This window comes from Pleurodeles waltl, chromosome 1_2, assembly GCF_031143425.1.
Source record: "Pleurodeles waltl isolate 20211129_DDA chromosome 1_2, aPleWal1.hap1.20221129, whole genome shotgun sequence".
NCBI classification, from domain to species: Eukaryota; Metazoa; Chordata; class Amphibia; order Caudata; family Salamandridae; genus Pleurodeles; species Pleurodeles waltl.
This window is the reverse complement of record NC_090437.1, coordinates 1341560622-1341587314: the sequence shown is the minus strand read 5'-3', so window position 1 is coordinate 1341587314 and position 26693 is coordinate 1341560622. Positions and strand designations below refer to the sequence as shown.

Below are 26693 nucleotides of genomic sequence, written 5' to 3'. Positions count from 1 at the left end.
GCCTCCCCTGGACACTGTCACACCTCAATGCAGCCAAACTGCCCTCTCACTGACACTGCAACAGCACAACAGCCTTCCCTGGACACTGTCACACCTCAATGCAGCCAAACTGCCCTCTCACTGACACTGCAACAGCACAACAGCCTCCCCTGGACACTGTCACACCTCAATGCAGCCACACTGCAACAGCACAACAGCCTCCCCTGGACACTGTGATACCCCATCTTCAGCCTTCTCCCCACTTGGTACCACACCTCAAGAGAACTGCCCCCCTGAACAGCGCGAGAACTGCCCCCTCCTGAACAGCGCGAGAACTGCCCCCCTCCTGAACAGCGCCCTATCACCACCTACTCAGCCGCCGTCCCTGGGCGCAGTCCCACCGCTAATCAATCACCCGAGGCCCCCGGACATCCCCACACTATCAAGAACCCCCACTGCCCTGCCCTTAAGGCCACCAGGCCTCCACACAAACTGCCCTCTCACCAACCCAGCGGGTACCTCAATAATATCACATCAAGATCCACCCGAGTGCCAACCAATCAACAATAACCCAAAACACCCCGACCAGGTGTTAGATCCACGCCACCACTGCCCCTGACACTGCCCCAAACCCTCCCACTCGTCCACCCTCTCTCTCAGCGAGCACGTCCCTCCACCCCTCCTCCACCCTGGAACTACACCCTGCCTCTTCTTCCCCATCCGCCCGGTCCCTGCCCGTCACCCTCCCCGGGGACAGGACCCGCTTCCTCTTACCCCCTCCGGGGTGAGAACTGTCCCTCTTCCTCGTGTCCACGCTCCCTAACCCCGCCTCATACTGCCCTCTCAGCAGCCTGGGAACTGTTGCTCAACTCTGGCGTTATCTACTCAGGCTGGCACTGGCACTGCCCCTGCCCAACCACCACGGCTGCCTTCTTCCTAGGCTGGCATCGGTCTCTGTTCCATCATGCCCTCGCCCAGGCTGAGTACTGCCCCTCTCCTGCCCTCACTGCTTCTCCCATGCTGGGTACTGCCCCCTCTCCTGCCCTCACTGCTTCTCCCAGGCTGGGTACTGCCCCTCTCCTGCCCTCACTGCTTCTCCCATGCTGGGCACTGCCCCTACCCACCTCACCTCTGCAGTCATCTACCCAGGCTGGGCACTGCTCCTGCCATCCTTATCCCTGTCATATACCCAGGCTGGGCGCTGCACGTGCCCACCTCACCTCTGCTGTCATCTACCCAGGCTGGGCACTGCTCCTGCCCTCCTTATCCCTGCTGTCATCTACCCAGGCTGGGCACTGCACATGCCCACCTGCTCATGGCTGTCATCTACCCAGGCTGGGCACTGCTCCTGCCCAGTTTATCCCTACAGTCATCTACCCACACTGTGCGCTGCACGTGCCCAACTCACCTCTGCTGTCATCTACACAGGTTGGGAACTGCTCCTGCCCTCCTAATCCCTGCTGAAATCTACCCAAGCTGGGCACTGCCTCTGCCCTCCTATCATCTACCCAGGCTGGGCACTGCCTCTGCCCTCCTATCATCTACCCGGGCTGGGGACTGCAAGTGCCCACCTCATCTCTGCTGTTATCTACCCAGGCTAGGCCCTGCTCCTGCCCTCTTTATCCCTGCTGTCATCTACACAAGCTGAGAACTGCCCCTGCCACCCTTAACGAGGCAGTTCTCTCCCAAGACTGAGTACTGCCCGTGACTCGCTCCCCATGCTGTCCTCTCCAGGTGTGATGCTGCTCCTCTCCCATGCAGTGTACTGCCCTTCACACCCACTCCCCTCTGCTGTCCTTCCCCGGGATGAGTATTGTCCCAGCCCCATGCAGTCGTCTACGCAGGCCCCACTGCCCGGCCTGAATACTGCCTTTGCCTCCCTTACCATGCTGTCCTCCTCTACCCAGGCTGAGCTCTACCCTATCACACTCTGCCAAGCTGGATACTACCCTCTCACACCCCGCCAGGCTGGATACTACCCTCTCACGCCCCGCCAGGCTGGATACTGCCCTCACATACCCTGCCAGGCTGGATACTGCCCTCACACACCCCGCCAGGCTGGATACTGCCCTCACACACCCTGCCAGGCTGGATACTGCCCTCACACACCCTGCCAGGCTGGCTACTGCCCTCACACACCCCGCCAGGCTGGCTACTGCCCTCTCTCACTCTGCCAGGCTGGATACTACCCTCTCACACCCCGCCAGGCTGGATACTGCCCTCTCTCACTCTGCCAGGCTGGATACTGCCCTCACACACCCTGCCAGGCTGGATACTGCCCTCACACACCCTGCCAGGCTGGATACTGCCCTCACACACCCTGCCAGGCTGGATACTGCCCTCACACACCCTGCCAGGCTGGACACTGCCCTCACACACCCTGCCAGGCTGGACACTGCCCTCACACACCCTGCCAGGCTGGACACTGCCCTGAGCTCTGCCAGTCCTGCCCCCTCACACCCCGGACACTGCCCTGAGCTCTGCCCCTCACACCCTGCCAGGAGAGATACTGCCCTCTCACACCCTGCCAGGCTGGATACTGCCCTCTCTCACTCTGCCAGGCTGGATACTGCCCTCACACACCCTGCCAGGCTGGATACTGCCCTCACATACCCTGCCAGGCTGGATACTGCCCTCACACACCCTGCCAGGCTGGATACTGCCCTCACACACCCTGCCAGGCTGGATACTGCCCTCACACACCCTGCCAGGCTGGATACTGCCCTCACATACCCTGCCAGGCTGGATACTGCCCTCACACACCCTGCCAGGCTGGACACTGCCCTGAGCTCTGCCAGTCCTGCCCCCTCACACCCCGGACACTGCCCTGAGCTCTGCCCCTCACACCCTGCCAGGAGAGATACTGCCCTCTCACACTCTGCCAGGCTGGATACTGCCCTCTCTCACTCTGCCAGGCTGGACACTGCCCTGAGCTCTGCCCCTCACACCCTGCCATGAGAGATACTGCCCTCTCACACCCTGCCAGGAGAGATACTGCCCCTCACACCCTGCCAGGAGAGATACTGCCCCTCACACCCTGCCAGGAGAGATACTGCCCTCACACACCCTGCCAGGCTGGATACTGCCCTCTCACACTCTGCCAGGCTGGATACTGCCCTCACACACCCTGCCAGGCTGGATACTGCCCTCTCTCACTCTGCCAGGCTGGACACTGCCCTGAGCTCTGCCCCTCACACCCTGCCATGAGAGATACTGCCCTCTCACACCCTGCCAGGAGAGATACTGCCCCTCACACCCTGCCAGGAGAGATACTGCCCTCTCTCACTCTGCCAGGCTGGATACTGCCCTCTCACACTCTGCCAGGCTGGATACTGCCCTCACACACCCTGCCAGGCTGGATACTGCCCTCTCACACTCTGCCAGGCTGGATACTGCCCTCACATACCCTGCCAGGCTGGATACTGCCCTCACACACCCTGCCAGGCTGGATACTGCCCTCACACACCCTGCCAGGCTGGATACTGCCCTCACACACCCTGCCAGGCTGGATACTGCCCTCACACACCCTGCCAGGCTGGATACTGCCCTCACACACCCCGCCAGGCTGGATACTGCCCTCTCTCACTCTGCCAGGCTGGATACTACCCTCTCACACCCCGCCAGGCTGGATACTACCCTCTCATACCCTGCCAGGCTGGATACTGCCCTCACACACCCTGCCAGGCTGGATACTGCCCTGAGCTGTGCCCCTCACACCCTGCCAGGAGAGATACTGCCCTCTCACACTCTGCCAGGCTGGACACTGCCCTATCATACTCTGCCAGGCTGGACACTGCCCTGAGCTCTGCCCCTCACACCCTGCCAGGAGAGATACTGCCCTCTCACACTCTGCCAGGCTGGACACTGCCCTGAGCTCTGCCCCTCACACCCTGCCAGGCTGGATACTGCCCTCTCTCACTCTGCCAGGCTGGATACTGCCCTCTCTCACTCTGCCCTCTCACACTCTGCCAGGCTGGACACTGCCCTGAGCTCTGCCCCTCACACACTGCCAGGACAGATACTGCCCTCAGACCCCAGCAGACTCAGCGCCGCCCCCCCAGCGCCTCGGGTCCCACCTGCAGGGGGCGCAGCTGCTCTCCCCCGGTGTCCGCCGCTCCCCGTCCGCTGGCTCCGCTCCTCCGGTGCTGCGCCCGCTTCCTTCCCGCCCTGCCCCGCCCGAGAGACTCTCTGTCCCGCCCCCGACTCTCGCTGCTCCCGCAGGCGAACTTCAGCGCAGGGCGAGGCGGCGGCCGCGGCGCATGCGCATGACCCCGGGGCAGGGGGACGCCCGCGCCGCCATCTTGGTTCCTGGCAGGAAGCCTGCGCGCATGCGCGGCACCCAGGCGCGGGGACGTGTAAGGTTGTATGTGGTTCCATTCTCGGAGTGTGCGCGTGCCGCGCCTGCGCGCGCCGCTCGAGCACAATGTATCTTCTGCCAATCCGCACCTGGTCCCTGCGTCGGTACAGCCGCGCGCTCAGGTCCCAGGCAGGGCTTTAAGTGGGCCGGTGCTGTCCGGTACGGAGTACCTGCGCTTATTTAACTGGAAAGGGCGAGTACCTGCGCTTCCCAGCACTGCTGAAATACCTTTAATGGGAGAGTACCTGCGCTGCTGCAATACATTTCATGGGAGAGTACCTGCGCTTCCCAGCGCTGCTGCAATACATTTCATGGGAGAGTACCTGCGCTGCTGCAGTACCTTTAATGGGAGAGTACCTGCACTTCCGAAGCACTGCTGCAATACATTTCATGGGAGAGTACTGCACTTCTCAGCACTGCTACAATACCTTTAATGGGAGAGTACCTGCACTTCTCAGCACTGCTGCAGGACATTTAATGGGAGAGTACCTGCACTTCTCAGCACTGCTGCAGGACATTTAATGGGAGAGTACCTGCACTTCTCAGCACTGCATCAATACCTTTAATAGGAGAGTGCCTTCACTTGTCAGCACTGCTACAATACATTTCATGGGAGAGTACTGCACTTCTCAGCACTGCTACAATACCTTTAATAAGAGAGTACCTGCACTTCTCAGCACTGCTTCAATACATTTAATGGGAGAGTACCTGCACTTCTCAGCACTGCTGCAGGACATTTAATGGGAGAGTACCTGCACTTCTCAGCACTGCATCAATACCTTTAATGGGAGAGTGCCTTCACTTGTCAGCACTGCTACAATACATTAAATGGGAGAGTACCAGGACTTCTCAGTACTGCTGAAGTACATTTAATGGGAGAGTACCTGCACTTCTCGGCACTACTGCACTACATTTAATGGGCGAGTACTTTCACTTCTCAGCACGGGGAACATCCAGAACAACGACTCCAGAACCACGTCATTGTGGTTAATGCAAGCCGGATCGCGCTTGCGTTAATGACTCCCTTTTTCTCTGCCTTAACCATGCATGTGCTGAACAACGCACATGCGTGGTTAAGGCAGAGAAAAAGGGAGTCAGCATTGGGAGAGGACGCCTCAGGTAAGTGGGGCTGGGGCAGTGTTGGGGGTAGTTTTTAGGAGTAGGAGTGGATTGAGGGCTTGGAGTGGGGGAGGTCGGGTATTTTTTTTTTTTAGGGGTGCGGGGATCAGGGTAGTTCTGGTTTTCAGGGGCGGGGGATCAGGGCAGTTCTGTTTTTAGAGGCGGGGTGGAGGGTCAGGTAGTTGTGTTTTGGGGGGCGGGGGGTCAGGGTACTTTTGTTTTTGGGGTGGGGAGATCGGGGTATTTTGGTTTTTGGGGGTGGGGTGGTGAGGTCCATGGTTTTTGGTGGTGGGGGTCTAGTAGTTTAGTTTTTTGGGGTAGAGGGTCAGGTAGTTTAGTTTTGGGGTTGGGTAGTTTGGTGTTTGGGGGTTGGGTGGGGGATCGGGGTAGTTTGGTTTTTGGGGCGGGGTGGGGGATCGGGGTAGTTTCCTTTTGGGGGCAGGGGGGTTGGGGTAGTTAGTGTTTTTGGGGTGGGGTCGGGATAGTTTGGTTTTTGGGGGTGGGGGATAGGTTGGTTTTTGGGGTGGGGGTTCATTGTTTTTTAGGGTGGGATGGGGATCTGGGTAGTTTGGTTTTTTAGGGGTGGGGGTTGGTGTAGTTTGGTTTTTGGGGTGGGGGTCGGGGTAGTTAGGTTTTTGGGGGTAGGAGATCAGGGTAGTTAGGGTTTTGGGATGGGGTTATCAGGGTAGTTTTGTTTTTGGGGGTGGGGGTCGGGTAGTTAGTGTTTTTGGGGGTGGGAGGTGGGGGGGTTGGGATAGTTTGGTTTTTGGGGATGGGTGGATTGGGGCAGTTTGGTTTTTGGGGGTGCGGGGGTCATTGGTTTTTGGGGGTGGGGGTCGGGGTAATTTTAGTTTTTAAGGGCGGGGTACTTTTATTTTTGGGGGTGCGGTTGGTTGATTTTTAGGGCCGGTTGGGGTATGTTTTAGGGCTCAGGGTGGGTGGGGGTATCAGGGTAGTTGTATTTTTAGGGCGGGTGGGGGAGATGGCATGCGAAAACCATGCATGCCGTTCCACATATGCCTTTACTAGTCATGCCTTTACAATGAAAAATCGTAAAGGCATGCGTGGTAAAGGCATTTGTGGAAACAACGCGGTCGTTGTTCCGACCGCGTTGTTCAGGCATCTGCGGTTGGTGCATGCGTTGTTCCAGCATATATTCCTCAGCACTGCTGCAAAACATTTGATGGGAAAGTACTAGCATTTCCCAGCACTGCTGCAGTACATTTAATGGGAGAGTACCTGCGCTTCTCAACACTGCTGCAGTACATTTAATGGGAGAGTACCTGCACTTCCCAGCGCTACTGTGATACATTTAATGGGAGAGTGCTGCACTTCTCAGCACTGCTGCAATACATTTAATGGGAGAGTACCTGCACTTCTTTAACTTGAAAGGGAGAGTAGCTGCACTGCTCAGTGCTGCTGCAGTACATTTAATGGGAGAGTACCTGCACTTGATAGCTTTAATACAATACATTTAATGGGAGAGTACCTGCACTTCTCAACACTGCTGCAGTACATTTAATGGGAGAGTACTGCACTTCTCAGCACTGCTTCAATACCTTTTATGGGAGAGAACCTGCACTTCTCACATTGCTGCGATACATTTAGTGGGAGAGTACCTGCACTTCTCAGTGCGGCTGCGATACATTTAATGGGAGAGTACTGGCACTTCTCACATTGCTACAATACATTGTATGAGAGAATACTGGCACTTCTCAGGAGCAAGCAGGTACTGTAGAACGTGAGTATCTGCATTTCTCCATTTAAAGCGCTGGTTCAAGGTAATGGTAGTTTGCTCAGTAATGTAATGACAGCGGTTAGAGTAGTTTACCACTGACTCTCCTTGAACTGGTCATGTTTCCTGTGGGCTCTGTATATACTTGGCCATGAATAAAGTCTTCTCATAATCTCTTGGTCTTGTGGCATCACATTTTTTGGGAGAAACATCTTTAGAACAATTTGGCGACGAGTTTTAGGAAAATAATTTAAAAATAATTCACCAAAAGGTACCCGTAGTGGATGATGCGGGTCACCTATCGCTTCCTTTCCTTGGGACATCATTGATTGCCTCCCTCTGCGGCGGTGGAGACCCCAGGAGTGTATGCACACAGCACTGCAGTGTCTGGGACCAGGAGAGTTCCCATTGGGTGCTCGCATGTGCATTGCTGACCAATGCAGTTTTTGTGTCTGTACCAAGTCAGCGCACCAATCCCTCGGCGATTGTTTCTGTGGGGGCGGCGGTTGAAGAGCACCCTGAGAGCATCCCTCTCCATTTTGACAGAAGGTTTGCAAACACTTCTATCTGGACGGCAAGCCTTCAGACAAGCAACATGGGATCTTGCTAAAAAGCCTGCGCCTTCGGTGATAGGCACACCAACTTAACAGTAAATATTTTATGTGCCTGCTTATTCATGACTGGATTCAAGCTAGCCTGGCTGACGTGGGGTAATGCCCCAAAACCGGTCTCAGGATGCTTGTGTCTGCTCCAGGCAGGACCTGGCCTGGCAGTTTGGGCTGGACTGTTACCATGGGGAACAGGGTCAAGACGGGGAACATTACAACGGTCTACGTTGTTAACGCAAGCAGAACCACGCTTGCATTAACAACGATTCCCTTTTTCTCTGCTTTAACCACGCATGTGCTGAACAATGCACATACGTAGTTAAGGCAGAGAAAAAGGGAGAATGCATCGCGAGAGAAGGACGCGGTCGCGTAAGTGGGTCTGGGTTGCGGTCGTTTTTAGGGATAGGGGTGGATTAAGGGTTTGAGGCTGGGGGTGGTCAGGGTAGTTTGTATTTTTAGAGGCGGGGTGGGGGAATCAGGGTAGTTCTTGTGAGAAGGTAGCCTCTTTCTAGCCTTGTTACCCCCACTTTTGGCCTGTTTGTGAGTGTATGTCGGGGTTTTGTCACTGTTTTCACTGTCTCACTGGGATCCTGATAGCCAGGCCTCAGTGCTCATAGTGAAAACACTATGTTTTCAGTATGTTTGTTATGTGTCACTGGGATCCTGCTGGTCAGGACCCCAGTGCTCATAAGTTTGTAGCCTATATGTATGTGTCACTGGGACCCTGTCACACAGGGCCCCAGTGCTCATAGGTGTGCATGTATATGTTCCCTGTGTGGTGCCTAACTGTCTCACTGAGGATCTGCTAACCAGAACCTCAGTGGTTATGCTCTCTCATTACTTCCAAATTGTCACTGACAGGCTAGTGACCATTTTTACCAATTTACATTGGCTTACTGGAACACCCTTATAATTCCCTAGTATATGGTACTGAGGTACCCAGGGTATTGGGGTTCCAGGAGATCCCTATGGGCTGCAGCATTTCTTTTGCCACCCATAGGGAGCTCTAACAATTCTTACACAGGCCTGCCACTGCAGCCTGAGTGAAATAACGTCCACGTTATTTCACAGCCATTTTACACTGCACTTAAGTAACTTATAAGTCACCTATATGTCTAACCTTTACCTGGTAAAGGTTAGGTGCAAAGTTACTTAGTGTGAGGGCACCCTGGCACTAGCCAAGGTGCCCCCACATTGTTCAGAGTCAATTCACTGAACTTTGTGAGTGCGGGGACACCATTACACGCGTGCACTACATATAGGTCACTACCTATATGTAGCTTCACCATGGTAACTCCGAATATGGCCATGTAACATGTCTATGATCATGGAATTGCCCCCTCTATGCCATCCTGGCATTGTTGGTACAATTCCATGATCCCAGTGGTCTGTAGCACAGACCCTGGTACTGCCATACTGCCCTTCCTGGGGTTTCTCTGCAGCTGCTGCTGCTGCCAACCCCTCAGACAGGCAGCTGCCCTCCTGGGGTCCAGCCAGGCCTGGCCCAGGATGGCAGAACAAAGAACTTCCTCTGAGAGAGGGTGTGACACCCTCTCCCTTTGGAAAATGGTGTGAAGGCAGGGGAGGAGTAGCCTCCCCCAGCCTCTGGAAATGCTTTGTTGGGCACAGATGTGCCCAATTCTGCATAAGCCAGTCTACACCGGTTCAGGGACCCCTTAGCCCCTGCTCTGGCGCGAAACTGGACAAAGGAAAGGGGAGTGACCACTCCCCTGACCTGCACCTCCCCTGGGAGGTGTCCAGAGCTCCTCCAGTGTGCTCCAGACCTCTGCCATCTTGGAAACAGAGGTGCTGCTGGCACACTGGACTGCTCTGAGTGGCCAGTGCCACCAGGTGACGTCAGAGACTCCTTGTGATAGGCTCCTTCAGGTGTTAGTAGCCTTTCCTCTCTCCTAGGTAGCCAAACCTTCTTTTCTGGCTATTTAGGGTCTCTGTCTCTGGGGAAACTTCAGATAACGAATGCATGAGCTCAGCCGAGTTCCTCTGCATCTCCCTCTTCACCTTCTGATAAGGAATCGACCGCTGACCGCGCTGGAAGCCTGCAAACCTGCAACATAGTAGCAAAGACGACTACTGCAACTCTGTAACGCTGATCCTGCCGCCTTCTCGACTGTTTTCCTGCTTGTGCATGCTGTGGGGGTAGTCTGCCTCCTCTCTGCACCAGAAGCTCCAAAGAAATCTCCCGTGGGTCGACGGAATCTTCCCCCTGCAACCGCAGGCACCAAAAAGCTGCATTTCCGGTCCCTTGGGTCTCCTCTCAGCACGACGAGCGAGGTCCCTCGAATCCAGCGACACCGTCCAAGTGACCCCCACAGTCCAGTGACTCTTCAGCCCAAGTTTGGTGGAGGTAAGTCCTTGCCTCCCCTCGCTGGGCTGCATTGCTGGGAACCGCGACTTTGCAAGCTACTCCGGCCCCTGTGCACTTCCGGCGGAAATCCTTCGTGCACAGCCAAGCCTGGGTCCACGGCACTCTAACCTGCATTGCACGACTTTCTAAGTTGGTCTCCGGCGACGTGGGACTCCTTTGTGCAACTTCGGCGAGCACCGTTTCACGCATCCTCGTAGTGCCTGTTTCTGGCACTTCTCCGGGTGCTACCTGCTTCAGTGAGGGCTCTTTGTCTTGCTCGACGTCCCCTCTCTCTGCAGGTCCAATTTGCGACCTCCTGGTCCCTCCTGGGCCCCAGCAGCGTCCAAAAACGCCAAACGCACGATTTGCGTGTAGCAAGGCTTGTTGGCGTCCATCCGGCGGGAAAACACTTCTGCACGACTCTCCAAGGCGTGGGGGATCCATCCTCCAAAGGGGAAGTCTCTAGCCCTTGTCGTTCCTGCAGTATTCACAGTTCTTCAGCCTAGTAAGAGCTTCTTTGCACCAACCGCTGGCATTTCTTGGGCATCTGCCCATCTCCGAGCTGCTTGTGACTTTTGGACTTGGTCCCCTTGTTCCACAGGTACCCTCAGACAGGAATCCATCGTTGTTGCATTGCTGATTTGTGTTTTCCTTGCATTCTCCCTCTAACACGACTATTTTGTCCTTAGGGGAACTTTGGTGCACTTTGCACTCACTTTCCAGGGTCTTGGGGAGGGTTATTTTTCTAACTCTCACTATTTTCTAATAGTCCCAGCGACCCTCTACAAGGTCACATAGGTTTGGGGTCCATTCGTGGTTCGCATTCCACTTCTGGAGTATATGGTTTGTGTTGCCCCTATCCCTATGTTTCCCCATTGCATCCTATTGTAACTATACATTGTTTGCACTGTTTTCTAAGACTATACTGCATATTTTTGCTATTGTGTATATATATCTTGTGTATATTTCCTATCCTCTCACTGAGGGTACACTCTAAGATACTTTGGCATATTGTCATAAAAATAAAGTACCTTTATTTTTAGTATAACTGTGTATTGTGTTTTCTTATGATATTGTGCATATGACACTAAGTGGTACTGTAGTAGCTTCACACGTCTCCTAGTTCAGCCTGAGCTGCTTTGCTAAGCTACCATTATCTATCAGCCTAAGCTGCTAGACACCCTATACACTAATAAGGGATAACTGGGCCTGGTGCAAGGTGCAAGTACCCCTTGGTACTCACTACAAGCCAGTCCAGCCTCCTACAGTTCTGGTTTTTAGGGGCGGGGGATCGGGGCAGTTCTGTATTTAGGGGGGGTGGGAGGTCGGGTAGTTTTGTTTTGGGGGTTGGTGGATCAGGTGCTTTTGTTTTTGGGGGTAGGAATCAGGGTAGTTTGTTATTTGGGGGTGGGGGAATCGGGGTGTTTTTTTTTTTTGGGGGGTGGGTGGGTAAGGGTAGTTTGGTTTTTGGGGGTCAGGTTGGGCGATCGGGATAGTTTCGTTTTTGGTGGGGTCGGCTAGTTAGTGCTTTTGGGGGTGGGGGGTCGGGGTAGTTTGGTTTTTAGGGGTGGGGAGTCAGGGTAGATTGGTTTTTGGGGTGGGGGGTCGGGGTAGTTAGTGTTTTTGGGGGTGAGGGGCCGGGGTAGTTTGGTTTTTGGGGGTGGAGGGGTCAGGGTAGTTTGTTTTTTTGGGGTGGTGTGGGGGGGTCGGTTATTTTTAGGGCAGGTGAGTGAGGTCGGGGAAGGGTTTACGGCTCAGGGTGGGTGGAAGGTATCCGGGGTAGTTTTGTTTTAGGGGTGCGGGTGGGGTAGTTTTAGGATTAAGGGTGGGTTACTTCTGGGCCTTCGGACAGTTGAGGGGTCGCATGCCAGAACCACGCATGCTGCTCCCAGACATGCCTTTACTAGGCTTGCTTTTTCGAAGAAAAATCGTTGTAAAGGCATGCGTGGAGCAGCTTAGGCTGAACTAGGAGACGAGTGAAGCTCCTACAGTACCACAAGTGTCACTTGCACAATATCATAAGAAAACACAATACACAGTTATACTAAAAATAAAGGTACTTTATTTTTATGACAATATGCCTAAGTATCTCAGAGTGTACCCTCAGTGAGAGGATAGGAAATATACACAAGATATATGTACACAATACCAAAAATATGCAGTATAGTCTTAAACTTCCGGCCCATCTCTCTCCTACTGTTCCCCGCCAAAGTGATTGAGAAAATCGTCAACGCTCAACTCACCACCGCCCTGGAAACCAACGACTCCCTCGACCCCACACAGTTCGGTTTCAGGGCCAACCACAGCACCGAAACCGCCCTCATCGCAGCCACGGACGACATCCGAGCCCTGACCGACAAGGGAGAAACCGTGGCCCTCATACTCCTGGACCTCTCTGCAGCCTTCGACACGGTCTGCCACCGCACCCTGATATGCCGCCTCAGCAACGCCGGCATCAGAGACAAGGCCCTGGAATGGATCGTCTCCTTCCTCTCCGGAAGGACGCAGAGAGTCCGCCTGCCCCCCTTCAGATCCACAGCCACGGAGATCATCTGCGGCGTACCCCAAGGATCCTCCCTCAGCCCCACTCTCTTCAACGTCTACATGACCCCCCTGGCGAACATCGCACGCAAACACGGACTCGACCTCATATCCTACGCCGACGACACCCAGCTCATCTTATCCCTCACCAACGACCCCACCTCAGCAAGGACCAGACTACATGACGGCATGAAGGAAGTAGCGAACTGGATGACAGACAGCCGGCTGAAACTGAACACAGATAAGACGGAGGTCCTCATCCTCGGCCCCACTCCCACCGCATGGGACGACTCCTGGTGGCCCCCCGCTCTTGGCAGCACTCCCCAACCCACCGACCACGCACGCAACCTCGGCTTCATCCTGGACTCATCCCTCTCCATGACCAGACAGGTCAACTCTGTGACCTCGGCATGCTTCAACACCCTCCGCATGCTCCGCAAAATCTTCCGCTGGATCCCCACCGACACCAGGAAGACCGTCACCCACGCCCTCGTCACCAGCCGCTTGGACTACGGGAACACTCTGCACGCCGGCATCACCTCCAAGCTGCAGAGGAAACTTCAACGGATCCAGAACGCTGCCGCACGACTCATCCTGGACATACCCCGCCACCACTACATCTCCGGACACCTGAAGAGACTCCATTGGCTCCCTGTCAACAAAAGAATCACCTTCAGACTCCTCACCCACGCACACAAAGCCCTTCACAACCTCGGACCCAAACTCATCAACAACCGCGTCTCCTTCTACACTCCTCCGCGCACCCTACGCTCTACCGGACAGGCCCTGGCAGCCATACCCCGCATCCGCAAAGCCACCGCCGGAGGAAGATCCTTCTCTTTCCTGGCAGCGAAGACCTGGAACTCTCTGCCCAGCCACCTTCGCACCATACCTGATCACCTCTCCTTCAGAAGGCAGCTCAAGACCTGGCTCTTCGAGCACTGACCCCCCCCCCCCTCCAGCGCCTTGAGACCCTTTATGGGTGAGTAGCGCGCTTTATAAATGCGAATGATTGATTGATTGATTGAGAAAACAGTGCAAACAATGTATAGTTACAATAGGATGCAATGGGGACACATAGGGATAGGGGCAACAAAAACCATATACTCCAAAAGTGGAATGCGAACCACGAATGGACCCCAAACCTATGTGACCTTGTAGAGGGTCGCTGGGACTATTAGAAAATAGTGAGGGTTAGAAAAATAGCCCACCCCAAGACCCTGAAAAGTGAGTGCAAAGTGCACTAAAGTTCCCCCAAGGACAAAGAAGTTGTGATAGAGGAATAATGCAGGAAATACACAAACCAACAATGCAACAACGATGGATTTCCAATCTAGGGTACCTGTGGAACAAGGGGACCAAGTCCAAAAGTCACAAGCAAGTCGGAGATGTGCATATGCCCAGGAAATGCCAGCTGTGGGTGCAAAGAAGCTTCTACTGGACAGAAGAAGCTGAGGTTTCTGCAGGAACGAAAAGGGCTAGAGACTTCCCCTTTGGTGGACGGATCCCTCTCGCCGTGGAGAGTCGTGCAGAAGTGTTTTCCCGCCGAAAGAACGCCAACAAGCCTTGCTAGCTGCAAATCGTGCGGTTAGCGTTTTTGGATGCTGCTATGGCCCAGGAGGGACCAGGATGTCGCAAATTGCGTCAGGAGGGAGAGGGGACGTCGAGCAAGACAAGGAGCCCTCTCAGCAGCAGGTAGCACCCAGAGAAGTGCCAGAAACAGGCACTACGAGGATGCGTGAAACGGTGCTCACCCGAAGTTACACAAAGGAGTCCCACGTCGCCGGAGACCAACTTAGAAAGTCGTGCAATGCAGGTTAGAGTGCCGTGGACCCAGGCTTGGCTGTGCACAAAGGATTTCTGCCGGAAGTGCACAGGGGCCGGAGTAGCTGCAAAAGTCGCGGTTCCCAGCAATGCAGTCTAGCGAGGTGAGGCAAGGACTTACCTCCACCAAACTTGGACTGAAGAGTCACTGGACTGTGGGAGTCACTTGGACAGAGTTGCTGGATTCGTGGGACCTCGCTCGTCGTGCTGAGAGGAGACCCAAGGGACCGGTAATGCAGCTTTTTGGTGCCTGCGGTTGCAGGGGGAAGATTCCGTCGACCCACGGGAGATTTCTTCGGAGCTTCTAGTGCAGAGAGGAGGCAGACTACCCCCACAGCATGCACCACCAGGAAAACAGTCGAGAAGGCGGCAGGATCAGCGTTACAGAGTTGCAGTAGTCGTCTTAGCTACTTTGTTGCAGTTTTGCAGGCTTCCAGCGCGGTCAGCAGTCGATTCCTTGGCAGAAGGTGAAGAGAGAGATGCAGAGGAACTCTGATGAGCTCTTGCATTCGTTATCTAAAGTTTCCCCAGAGACAGAGACCCTAAATAGCCAGAAAAGAGGGTTTGGCTACCTAGGAGAGAGGATAGGCTAGCAACACCGGAAGGCGCCTATCAGAAGGAGTCTGTGACATCACCTGGTGGCACTGGCCACTCAGAGCAGTCCAGTGTGCCAGCAGCACCTCTGTTTCCAAGATGGCAGAGGTCTGGAGCACACTGGAGGAGCTCTGGACACCTCCCAGGGGAGGTGCAGGTCAGGGGAGTGGTCACTCCCCTTTCCTTTGTCCAGTTTCGCGCCAGAGCAGGGCTAAGGGGTCCCCTGAACCGGTGTAGACTGGCTTATGCAGAATTGGGCACATCTGTGCCCAAGAAAGCATTTCCAGAGGCTGGGGGAGGCTACTCCTCCCCTGCCTTCACACCATTTTCCAAAGGGAGAGGGTGTAACACCCTCTCTCAGAGGAAGTCCTTTGTTCTGCCATCCTGGGACAAGCCTGGCTTGACCCCAGGAGGGCAGAAACCTGTCTGAGGGGTTGGCAGCAGCAGCAGCTGCAGTGAAACCCCAGGAAAGGCAGTCTGGCAGTACCAGGGTCTGTGCTACAGACCACTGGGATCATGGGATTGTGCCAACTATGCCAGGATGGCATAGAGGGGGCAATTCCATGATCATAGACATGTTACATGGCCATATTCGGAGTTACCATTGTGAAGCTACATATAGGTAGTGACCTATATGTAGTGCACACATGTAATGGTGTCCCCGCACTCACAAAGTCCGGGGAATTGGCCCTGAACAATGTGGGGGCACCTTGGCTAGTGCCAGGGTGCCCTCACACTAAGTAACTTTGCACCTAACCTTTACCAGGTAAAGGTTAGACATATAGGTGACTTATAAGTTACTTAAGTGCAGTGTAAAATGACTGTGAAATAACGTGGACGTTATTTCACTCAGGCTGCAGTGGCAGGCCTGTGTAAGAATTGTCAGAGCTCCCTATGGGTGGCAAAATAAATGCTGCAGCCCATAGGGATCTCCTGGAACCCCAATACCCTGGGTACCTTAGTACCATATACTAGGGAATTATAAGGGTGTTCCAGTAAGCCAATGTAAATTGGTAAAATTGGTCACTAGCCTGTTAGTGACAATTTGAAAGAAATGAGAGAGCATAACCACCGAGGTTCTGGTTAGCAGAGCCTCAGTGAGACAGTTAAGCATCACACAGGGAACACATACCTATAGGTCACAAACTTATGAGCACTGGGGTCTTGACTAGCAGGGTCCCAGTGACACATAACAAACATACTGAAAACATAGGGTTTTCACTATGAGCACTGGGCCCTGGCTAGCAGGATCCCAGTGAGACAGTGAAAATACCCTGACATACACTCACAAACAGGCCCAAAGTGGGGGTAACAAGGCTAGAAAGAGGCTACTTTCTCACAGTAATGTAATGCGTTCCTACTCAAAGAGCATCGAAGCGCTGGGAAGAAAGCACGTAGTAAAAAATAAAAAGAGAATAAAAAAATAACAGGAATAATAAAGATAGAAAAACATCCAGTAAAGAAAAAACAAACTAATTCAAAACCCTGATCTTGATGTACCAAAAAAGTTAGTGAGGAAAGAGCCAAGTTTTTACCATTTTCCTAAATTTCATATAACCTGGTTCTTGTCTAATATTCAGAGGGAGAGAGTTCCATCCTCTGGCTGCAGCCACTGTAAAAGCTTTGTCTCCCCATTTGGCTTTATGTGTGCGAGGGACCTTAATCAAGTGAGCTTGGGAAGACCTCAGGCTCTTTTAGGTACATGCAGGAGGAGTCTGGAAGTCAAGTACTGTGGTCCTGTTCCATGAACTGCCTTAAAAGTGAGACAGAGCGACTTAAACTGGATACGCTGCGCCACTGGTAACCAATGTAATTTCCTAAGACTCTCTCTAGCTGATATGCATCGCAGGAGATTAAGGATCGCTCTGACAGTGAAATTTTGAACTAATTGGAGTCTTTTTATCAGCCCCTTATCCAGATTAAGGAACAGTGCATTACAGTAGTCTATCTTGGACATCACCAGTGCCAGGATAGCAGATACTCTCCATTCATGTAACAGATAGGGGAAGATTTTTCTGAGCATTTTAATTGACCATAAACTGATGTTTACCACATGATTAATGACATATGACATTAGTGACTGGCCATCTGCTGTAGAACTCTCAGTTATCATGGGGGGTAATACTTCGGGAATGATCTGGGTATCAAAGTTGCTATGTATTTGCAATATCTTATTTACAAAGTGAAAAGCAACTTTGTCACAGAAATCCTGAGAGTTTTCTAGACCAGCAGGCTTCATGGGCACAGTTAGGGCCTTAATAGTCCTAAAAAGTTCCCTGGGGGCATTAATTGCCTCCTTTACTTTGGTAGTATAAAATTTAGATTTAGCCATAAATTGTGCTGCTTTATAGGTCTTTAGGGTGGACTTAAGGGCCACCCTTTCCTCAGGTACTGGATTAAGTTTCCACCGTCTTTCCTGCTGTTGGTACTTTCTTTGAAGGAGTTTAAGGTCTTTTGTAAACCAAGGGTTACCTGGTTTCTTCTGACTATTGGGTCTTCTAGTTACAAGGGGTACCATTTCTCCCATGGTCATTTCCACTCCTTTCAGAAAGCTGTCAATCAGGGGCAAGGCCATAGTTTTAGCCTTATCCCAGCCAGCTTCTAAGGCTGGGCCTAATTCCTCTACTTTAACCTGTTTCCATAACCTGACTACCTTGTTCATTTCCACGTTAGCAACACCAACATTCTTTGAGGCGAGTTTAAATTTCAGCAAATAATGATCCGTCCAACTCAACTATATCATGGTTACCTCCACCTGTTGAGTAGCTCGTGTAAACACCCCATCCAGAATATGCCCTGCAACCCTGTGGTAACAATGCAGTCGTTGTTCCATCATACATTCGGTCAAGACTGGTTTGCTTATAGCTGGGTCCAAACTGTGGTGGCATGGTGAGCAAAACAAACCAATGGATTAAAGTTTCAGCACTCTGAAAAATCTCCACATAAAACTGTAGAAGATTTAATTTCAGCCTTAAGAGCTTCAGCAACGACTTGTCATTTTGGTGCAGTGCTAGAAACTTTCTTACGTGATCAATTTGTCTATAGTTATTATTAAAAAAAATTCAAGAGAGGCTGTTGAGTTGCAGGGATCCGTCGTTAAGTGAAGTCATACCTTTAGCAAAAAGTATTGAGAGATTTTTGGTATCATCACGTATTATTTCACAAGAATGTACTAATTCATCCTCGAGTTCTGTAAATGCAATTAATGAGGAAGAACATGTAGAGTTAGTTTGCATCAAGGATAAGAGTGTTAAATTTAACTATATGAAGAGAAAGCAGTTTTGTTTTAGATGTGGTTCTAAAACACATTTAGGCTAGTCACCACAATGCCCATCTCAAGGACAATTTTTAATTAACTGTAAAAAATTAGGCCATTTTTACAGTGTATGTAAAAGTCGTACAAATCTTAAGGTACATAGTATTGCGTTAAAAGAAAATGAGAATGTACTGTATTTTTCTAATTTGGTTCTCAGTTTAGAGATTGATAAAAATTCAGATGTAAGGATCAAAGACCTGGGAAATTTGCACACTATTAACATGATGTGTGACTTAGGAGCTCTAAATACAGTTATTTCAGACACATTATTCAATTTTGATTGAAGAGGAATGTTGAAATTAGAAAAAACTGATGTTCATCTCAAAGCATATGGGGATCAAGATGTAGATATGGTTGGTTACTTTGAAGAAAAAATATGCTGTTTAGGCAGGAGTGATTCTACAAAAATGTATGTTGCCATTAAAATAGACACATCATTGGATCGCGTGATTTAGCCAAGTTAGGGCTCATACTGGTACCTGCGGCAGATCCTCCACTGTGTGTGGGTAACATTCCTATTTCCATGGTTCTACTTCAGGATAAATTGTCTGTGGATAGCATTTGTCAGGCATATCTTGAACTATTCAATACTTCTTTTGGGTGCATAAACTACTATACACATTCGATCAAATAAAAAATAAAAACTCAATTCCAGTAGTTCATAGTTTGCCCAGTACCTATCAGTATCAGAACAGAGTTACAAAAATTGCTTGATCAAATTGTGAATGAAAGTATCAGCAAAGAGGCTGGCCTTCTGTATGGGTCAGTACCATAGTTATTGTTTTAAAAAAAGATGGCGACATACGACTGTGTGCTGATCTTTGCACCCTAAATAAAAACCTTATGCCAATTAGGCCTCTTGTGCTTTCAATGGATAGTAGTTGGGGAATGAGTTTAACTTTCTGCATCTGACAAGTGCAGGCTGAGATAATTGGGCACTCAATAGGCTTTTAGCAGAGGTGGAGGGTGGGAGACAGGGACCAAAATTAATGCACTAGAACTTTAGTTTTGTCAACACCATTTAATTTTCAGCCAATTTTTATCCATCCAAACTTTTATTTTGCAGAGGTATGTCCTCCAGGTTGGAAAATACCCTTGTTAAGTGAAACAGCTTTCTGTGTGCTATCAGCATATGTTTAGAAATGTAATTCACTTTTCCTGATCAGCTTAAAGTGATGTTGAGCATTGATGTTAAAAAGGCATGGGGACAATATTGAGCCTATTGCCGGCAGTGGTGATGTAAAAGGTCACATAGTGACTTTCTGGGTTCTGTCCTTTAAAAAAAGAGGAGAACCAGTTGAATACACTTCCCAACAGTCTGCATGCAGTACATTGGGAAAGTAGTCCTTGTGGTGGACCGTATCTGATGCAGCTAATATATCTAGCAAGATCCAGGCGCCAGTATCATTTGAGTCTGCTGACATCCATAGATCATCTAAGGCTGCAGTCATGGCTAATTAATATACATTTTGAGTTAAATCCTACTTGCACATCATTGAAGATCGGATTATCTTCTAGGAAAATTGGGAGTTGTTTTGCTGCACTGCTGTCTAGAAACCTGGAGTCAGCCAGAATTAAGGAATTAAAAATGGTATTGAGTTTAAGATAAAGTTTTTTAATCAAAGACCTCACTGTGCCTTGGGGGCGTGGCCAAGCTGCCAAACATGGCGGACGTGAGCTTTTAGAGCTCCGCACCGCGTCCGGTTAATCCGACTCAAATCAAGGTGGGCGAGGGGGCATCCCACTCCCCCGAGGCTTGAAATGGAACGGGTGAGGCTTGACGAGCCGAAGGCGCCGAGAATGGACCCTCGGCGCTCCGCAGAGGTGAATCGGCGCTGCAGCCGCGAGGGCCGCGCTCAGGGCCGGGGCTCCGGGCTCTGGGCCTTGGCACTGGAGGAGCAAGGAACTCTTTAAATATATACAGAAGTGGCCTTGTGACCTCCCGAACCACACCCGACCCCTGAACTGTAAACGGGAGCGGCTACGAGAAGGAGGAGACGCGCGACTCAGGACCTCTCTGACTGCACGGACTCTGTCCGGAGCCTGGAAGTAAGATCGGGCCCTGCGGATCTGGGGTGCTGGACATGCCGGCGGTGGATTTCCTGGCGCTTTCAATAACTGGATAGCGCTATACTTTCGCAGGTCAGAAGAAGAAGGGAGGGCCGGGGCGTCCCTTACCGGGCTATGGCCGGACCCTAAGCCGTGAGTCGAAGCGGCCTGCGACCACGAGGACAACACACGAGGGCCCGAGATCGGAGCGGAACTAAAAAGTCATAAAGGACGGAAACCTGAGGGCCTGCAGCGGGGCAACGATATTTCGCCCCTGAGGACCACATTGCAGGCAAGTGATTCGAATGCTTGAGGAACCGATGACCTCCTAGAATAAAAAGGCATCTGACACAGAACTTTCTCAACCAAGCAGTGACCGCCCCCACACGCCGGAACAGCTACTGGAGCCAGAACACACGGGAGGCCCCTCCGTAACACCGGCAACGGCCGATGAAGTCTTTTAAAAAATAAAGAGGAGGGGAAAAAAGAAAATGAAACTTAGAACAATGCTTAGAAAACTACACACAGCAGGAGTCGCCAGGCTAATGACACTCATACTGGCGTAATTTAAGAGATATGAGGCATTTGACCCACTCCCTGTGCGCACACACTAGCCGGCAACCAATAATACAAGCGTTGGGTCCGTGGCCCCCCCGGCCCCTAGACACTATACCCGGGGGAGGGGGAGGCCCCCCTTCCATGCCCCCTATCTTCCCGCCTTTAACTGCCATATCCGGACCGGACAAGGTGCATGCCCAAGACACTCCTTTTGGTCTAACTCTGACCTACCCCCAAGCTCCTATCAGTGGAGACAAATAATGTACAGGTGTGTGTTGACACATTGCTGTTTCTGTTGTTTGATTTGGGTGGTGACCTGTTGTCTATCTCTTCCAATGGCATTAGTTATGTTTTGGTTCTGCCGGCCGACACTTACTGAATCCTTTACACCTATCGGAAAAAGGGAAAACAATGACGAGCTCCGGCCTGAAAGGACAGGGCAGGGAGTTATATCAGATAATCCAAAGTTTCCAGCATGGCTACATACACAACAATCACCTGGAACGTGAGAAGTATTCACACCCCAAAACGACGATACGCTATTTACTCCTACCTCAAACGTCACTCTGTTCACATAGCTCTCTTACAGGAGACACACTTAACGAGCCTAGAGATCCCCCGCCTACGTCGGCGCTGGAGAGGACAATTATATGCAACAGGGCACTCAGCATACGCTAAAGGTGCGCTAATTTGGATTAGAGCTGGCATCCCCTTTAAGGTAGAGGAGCAGATTGTAGACCCACAGGGCAGATTTGTGCTAGTTAGAGGAAAACTTGCAGGTCATATTGTTGTACTAGGAACAATATACGCCCCAAACACAGACCAAACCACTTTCCTACACAGGCTTTCCCACCAATTGGCGGGTTGGAGTGGCCTCCCATGGTTTCTCGGAGGGGATTACAATAGTGTAATTGATGTGACAATGGACCGCTCCTACCCCCCTGCTGCCTACATCGCCAGTGGTAGCGGCATCAAAGGGCCTAGTGAACTGGCCCCAGCAATGGCAACTGGTAGATGTGTGGAGAGAACGTCATAAGTTGGACAGTGTAGGAAGTTGGCTCTGTATGTGCTATTTCAAAGTAAGGAATAGCATGCACAGAGTCCAAGGGTTCCCCTTAGAGGTAAAATAGTGGTAAAAATAGATAATACTAATGCTCTATTTTGTGGTAGTGTGGTCGAGCAGTAGGCTTATCCAAGGAGTAGTGTTAAGCATTTGTTGTACATACACATAGACAATAAATGAGGTACACACACTCAGAGACAAATCCAGCCAATAGGTTTTTATATAGAAAAATATCTTTTCTTAGTTTATTTTAAGAACCACAGGTTCAAATTCTACATATAATATCTCATTCGAAAGGTATTGCAGGTAAGTACTTTAGGGACTTCAAATCATCAAAATTGCATGTATACTTTTCAAGTTATCGACAAATAGCTGTTTTAAAAGTGGACACTTAGTGCAATTTTCACAGTTCCTAGGGGAGGTAAGTTTTGATTAGTTTTACCAGGTAAGTAAGACACTTACAGGGTTCAGTTCTTGGTCCAAGGTAGCCCACCGTTGGGGGTTCAGAGCAACCCCAAAGTCACCACACCAGCAGCTCCGGGCCGGTCAGGTGCAGAGTTCAAAGTGGTGCCCAAAACACATAGGCTAGAATGGAGAGAAGGGGGTGCCCCGGTTCCGGTCTGCTTGCAGGTAAGTACCCGCGTCTTCGGAGGGCAGACCAGGGGGGTTTTGTAGGGCACCGGGGGGGACACGAGTCCACACAGAAATTTCACCCTCAGCGGCGCGGGGGCGGCCGGGTGCAGTGTAGAAACAAGCGTCGGGTTCGCAATGTTAGTCTATGAGAGATCTCGGGATCTCTTCAGCGCTGCAGGCAGGCAAGGGGGGGATTCCTCGGGGAAACCTCCACTTGGGCAAGGGAGAGGGACTCCTGGGGGTCACTTCTCCAGTGAAAGTCCGGTCCTTCAGGTCCTGGGGGCTGCGGGTGCAGGGTCTCTCCCAGGCGTCGGGACTTTAGGTTCAAAGAGTCGCGGTCAGGGGAAGCCTCGGGATTCCCTCTGCAGGCGGCGCTGTGGGGGCTCAGGGGGGACAGGTTTTGGTACTCACAGTATCAGAGTAGTCCTGGGGTCCCTCCTGAGGTGTTGGATCGCCACCAGCCGAGTCGGGGTCGCCGGGTGCAGTGTTGCAAGTCTCACGCTTCTTGCGGGGAGCTTGCAGGGTCCTTTAAAGCTGCTGGAAACAAAGTTGCAGCTTTTCTTGGAGCAGGTCCGCTGTCCTCGGGAGTTTCTTGTCTTTTCGAAGCAGGGGCAGTCCTCAGAGGATGTCGAGGTCGCTGGTCCCTTTGGAAGGCGTCGCTGGAGCAGGATCTTTGGAAGGCAGGAGACAGGCCGGTGAGTTTCTGGAGCCAAGGCAGTTGTCGTCTTCTGGTCTTCCGCTGCAGGGGTTTTCAGCTAGGCAGTCCTTCTTCTTGTAGTTGCAGGAATCTAATTTTCTAGGGTTCAGGGTAGCCCATAAATACTAAATTTAAGGGCGTGTTTAGGTCTGGGGGGGTTAGTAGCCAATGGCTACTAGCCCTGAGGGTGGGTACACCCTCTTTGTGCCTCCTCCCAAGGGGAGGGGGTCACAATCCTAACCCTATTGGGGGAATCCTCCATCTGCAAGATGGAGGATTTCTAAAAGTTAGAGTCACCTCAGCTCAGGACACCTTAGGGGCTGTCCTGACTGGCCAGTGACTCCTCCTTGTTATTCTCATTATTTTCTCCGGCCTTGCCGCCAAAAGTGGGGCCTGGCCGGAGGGGGCGGGCAACTCCACTAGCTGGAGTGTCCTGCTGGGTTGGCACAAAGGAGGTGAGCCTTTGAGGCTCACCGCCAGGTGTGACAATTCCTGCCTGGGAGAGGTGTTAGCATCTCCACCCAGTGCAGGCTTTGTTACTGGCCTCAGAGTGACAAAGGCACTCTCCCCATGGGGCCAGCAACATGTCTCGGTTTGTGGCAGGCTGCTAAAACTAGTCAGCCTACACAGATAGTCGGTTAAGTTTCAGGGGGCACCTCTAAGGTGCCCTCTGTGGTGTATTTTACAATAAAATGTACACTGGCATCAGTGTGCATTTATTGTGCTGAGAAGTTTGATACCAAACTTCCCAGTTTTCAGTGTAGCCATTATGGTGCTGTGGAGTTCGTGTTTGACAGACTCCCAGACCATATACTCTTATGGCTACCCTGCACTTACAATGTCTAAGGTTTTGTTTAGACACTGTAGGGGTACCATGCTCATGCACTGGTACCCTCACCTATGGTATAGTGCACCCTGCCTTAGGGCTGTAAGGCCTGCTAGAGGGGTGTCTTACCTATACTGCATAGGCAGTGAGAGGCTGGCATGGCACCCTGAGGGGAGTGCCATGTCGACTTACTCGTTTTGTCCTCACTAGCACACACAAGCTGGTAAGCAGTGTGTCTGTGCTGAGTGAGAGGTCTCCAGGGTGGCATAAGACATGCTGCAGCCCTTAGAGACCTTCCTTGGCATCAGGGCCCTTGGTACTAGAAGTACCAGTTACAAGGGACTTATCTGGATGCCAGGGTCTGCCAATTGTGGATACAAAAGTACAGGTTAGGGAAAGAACACTGGTGCTGGGGCCTGGTTAGCAGGCCTCAGCACACTTTCAATTGTAAACATAGCATCAGCAAAGGCAAAAAGTCAGGGGGCAACCATGCCAAGGAGGCATTTCCTTACACAACCCCCCCCCAAACGAAAGAGGATGAGACTAACCTTTCCCAAGAGAGTCTTCATTTTCTAAGTGGAAGAACCTGGAAAGGCCATCTGCATTGGCATGGGCAGTCCCAGGTCTGTGTTCCACTATAAAGTCCATTCCCTGTAGGGAGATGGACCACCTCAACAGTTTAGGATTTTCACCTTTCATTTGCATCAGCCATTTGAGAGGTCTGTGGTCAGTTTGAACTAGGAAGTGAGTCCCAAAGAGGTATGGTCTCAGCTTCTTCAGGGACCAGACCACAGCAAAGGCCTCCCTCTCAATGGCACTCCAACGCTGCTCCCTGGGGAGTAACCTCCTGCTAATGAAAGCAACAGGCTGGTCAAGGCCATCATCATTTGTTTGGGACAAAACTGCCCCTATCCCATGTTCAGAGGCATCAGTCTGCACAATGAACTGCTTAGAATAATCTGGAGCTTTGAGAACTGGTGCTGAGCACATTGCCTGTTTCAGGGTGTCAAAGGCCTGTTGGCAGTCCACAGTCCAGTTCACTTTCTTGGGCATTTTCTTGGAGGTGAGCTCAGTGAGGGCTGTCACAATGGATCCATATCCCTTCACAAACCTCCTGTAGTACCCAGTCAAGCCAAGGAATGCCCTGACTTGAGTCTGGGTTTTTGGAGCTACCCAGTCCAGAATAGTCTGGATCTTGGGTTGGAGTGGCTGAACTTGGCCTCCACCTACAAGGTGTCCCAAGTAAACCACAGTTCCCTGCCCTATCTGGCATTTGGATGCCTTGATAGAGAGGCCTGCAGATTGCAGAGCCTTCAAAACCTTCCTCAGGTGGACCAGGTGATCCTGCCAGGTGGAGCTAAAGACAGCAATATCATCAAGATAAGCTGTGCTAAAGGACTCCAAGCCAGCAAGGACTTGATTCACCAACCTTTGGAAGGTGGCAGGGGCATTCTTTAAACCAAAGGGCATAACAGTAAACTGATAATGCCCATCAGGTGTGGAGAATGCTGTCTTTTCTTTTGCTCCAGGTGCCATTTTTATTTGCCAGTACCCTGCTGTCAAGTCAAAGGTACTTAGGAATTTGGCAGCACCTAATTTATCAATGAGCTCATCAGCTCTTGGAATTGGATGAGCATCTGTCTTGGTGACAGAATTGAGCCCTCTGTAGTCCACACAAAACCTCATCTCTTTCTTTCCATCTGTGGTGTGAGGTTTGGGGACTAAGACCACTGGGCTAGCCCAGGGGCTGTCAGAGCGCTCAATGACTCCCAATTCCAGCATCTTGTGGACTTCCACCTTGATGCTTTCCTTAACATGGTCAGACTGTCTAAAGATTTTGTTCTTGACAGGCATGCTGTCTCCTGTGTCCACATCATGGGTACACAGGTGTGTCTGACCAGGGGTTAAGGAGAAGAGTTCAGGAAACTGTTGTAGGACTCTCCTACAATCAGCTTGCTGTTGGCCAGAGAGGGTGTCTGAGTAGATCACTCCATCTACTGTACCATCTTTTGGGTCTGATGACAGAAGATCAGGGAGAGGTTCACTCTCTGCCTCCTGATCCTCATCTGTTACCATCAACAGATTGACATCAGCCCTGTCGTGGAAGAGCTTAAGGCGGTTTACATGGATCACCCTTTTGGGGCTCCTGCTTGTGCCCAGGTCCACCAAGTAGGTGACCTGACTCTTCCTCTCTAGTACTGGGTAAGGGCCACTCCATTTGTCCTGGAGTGCCCTGGGAGCCACAGGCTCCAGAACCCAGACTTTCTGCCCTGGTTGGAACTCAACCAGTGCAGCCTTTTGGTCATACCAAAACTTCTGGAGCTGTTGGCTGGCCTCAAGGTTTTTGGTTGCCTTTTCCATGTACTCTGCCATTCTAGAGCGAAGGCCAAGTACATAGTCCACTATGTCCTGTTTAGGCTCATGGAGAG

The 26693-nt window shown here is 51.6% G+C and overlaps 2 protein-coding genes across 3 annotated transcripts in view; one reads left to right on the top strand and one right to left on the bottom strand.

Annotated features, from left to right (window-relative positions):
• Positions 1 to 4219, bottom strand: part of TLN1 (talin 1) — a 687540-nt gene extending 683321 nt beyond the window's left edge. The window contains exon 1 of one of the 2 annotated variants that reach the window (XM_069205713.1): positions 4056 to 4219. The gene's annotated coding sequence lies outside the window, so the exon portion shown is untranslated. The remainder of the gene's footprint in view (positions 1 to 4055) is intronic. The other variant, XM_069205712.1, reaches the window with a different exon arrangement.
• The window catches only part of LOC138257222 (serine/arginine repetitive matrix protein 2-like), an 81003-nt gene extending 60298 nt beyond the window's left edge, over positions 1 to 20705 (top strand). Inside the window, exon 4 of the mRNA XM_069205893.1 lies at positions 20581 to 20705. Within this exon, the coding sequence (XP_069061994.1) occupies positions 20581 to 20705 (125 nt within the window). The remainder of the gene's footprint in view (positions 1 to 20580) is intronic.
• Positions 20706 to 26693: the final 5988 nt, after the last annotated feature.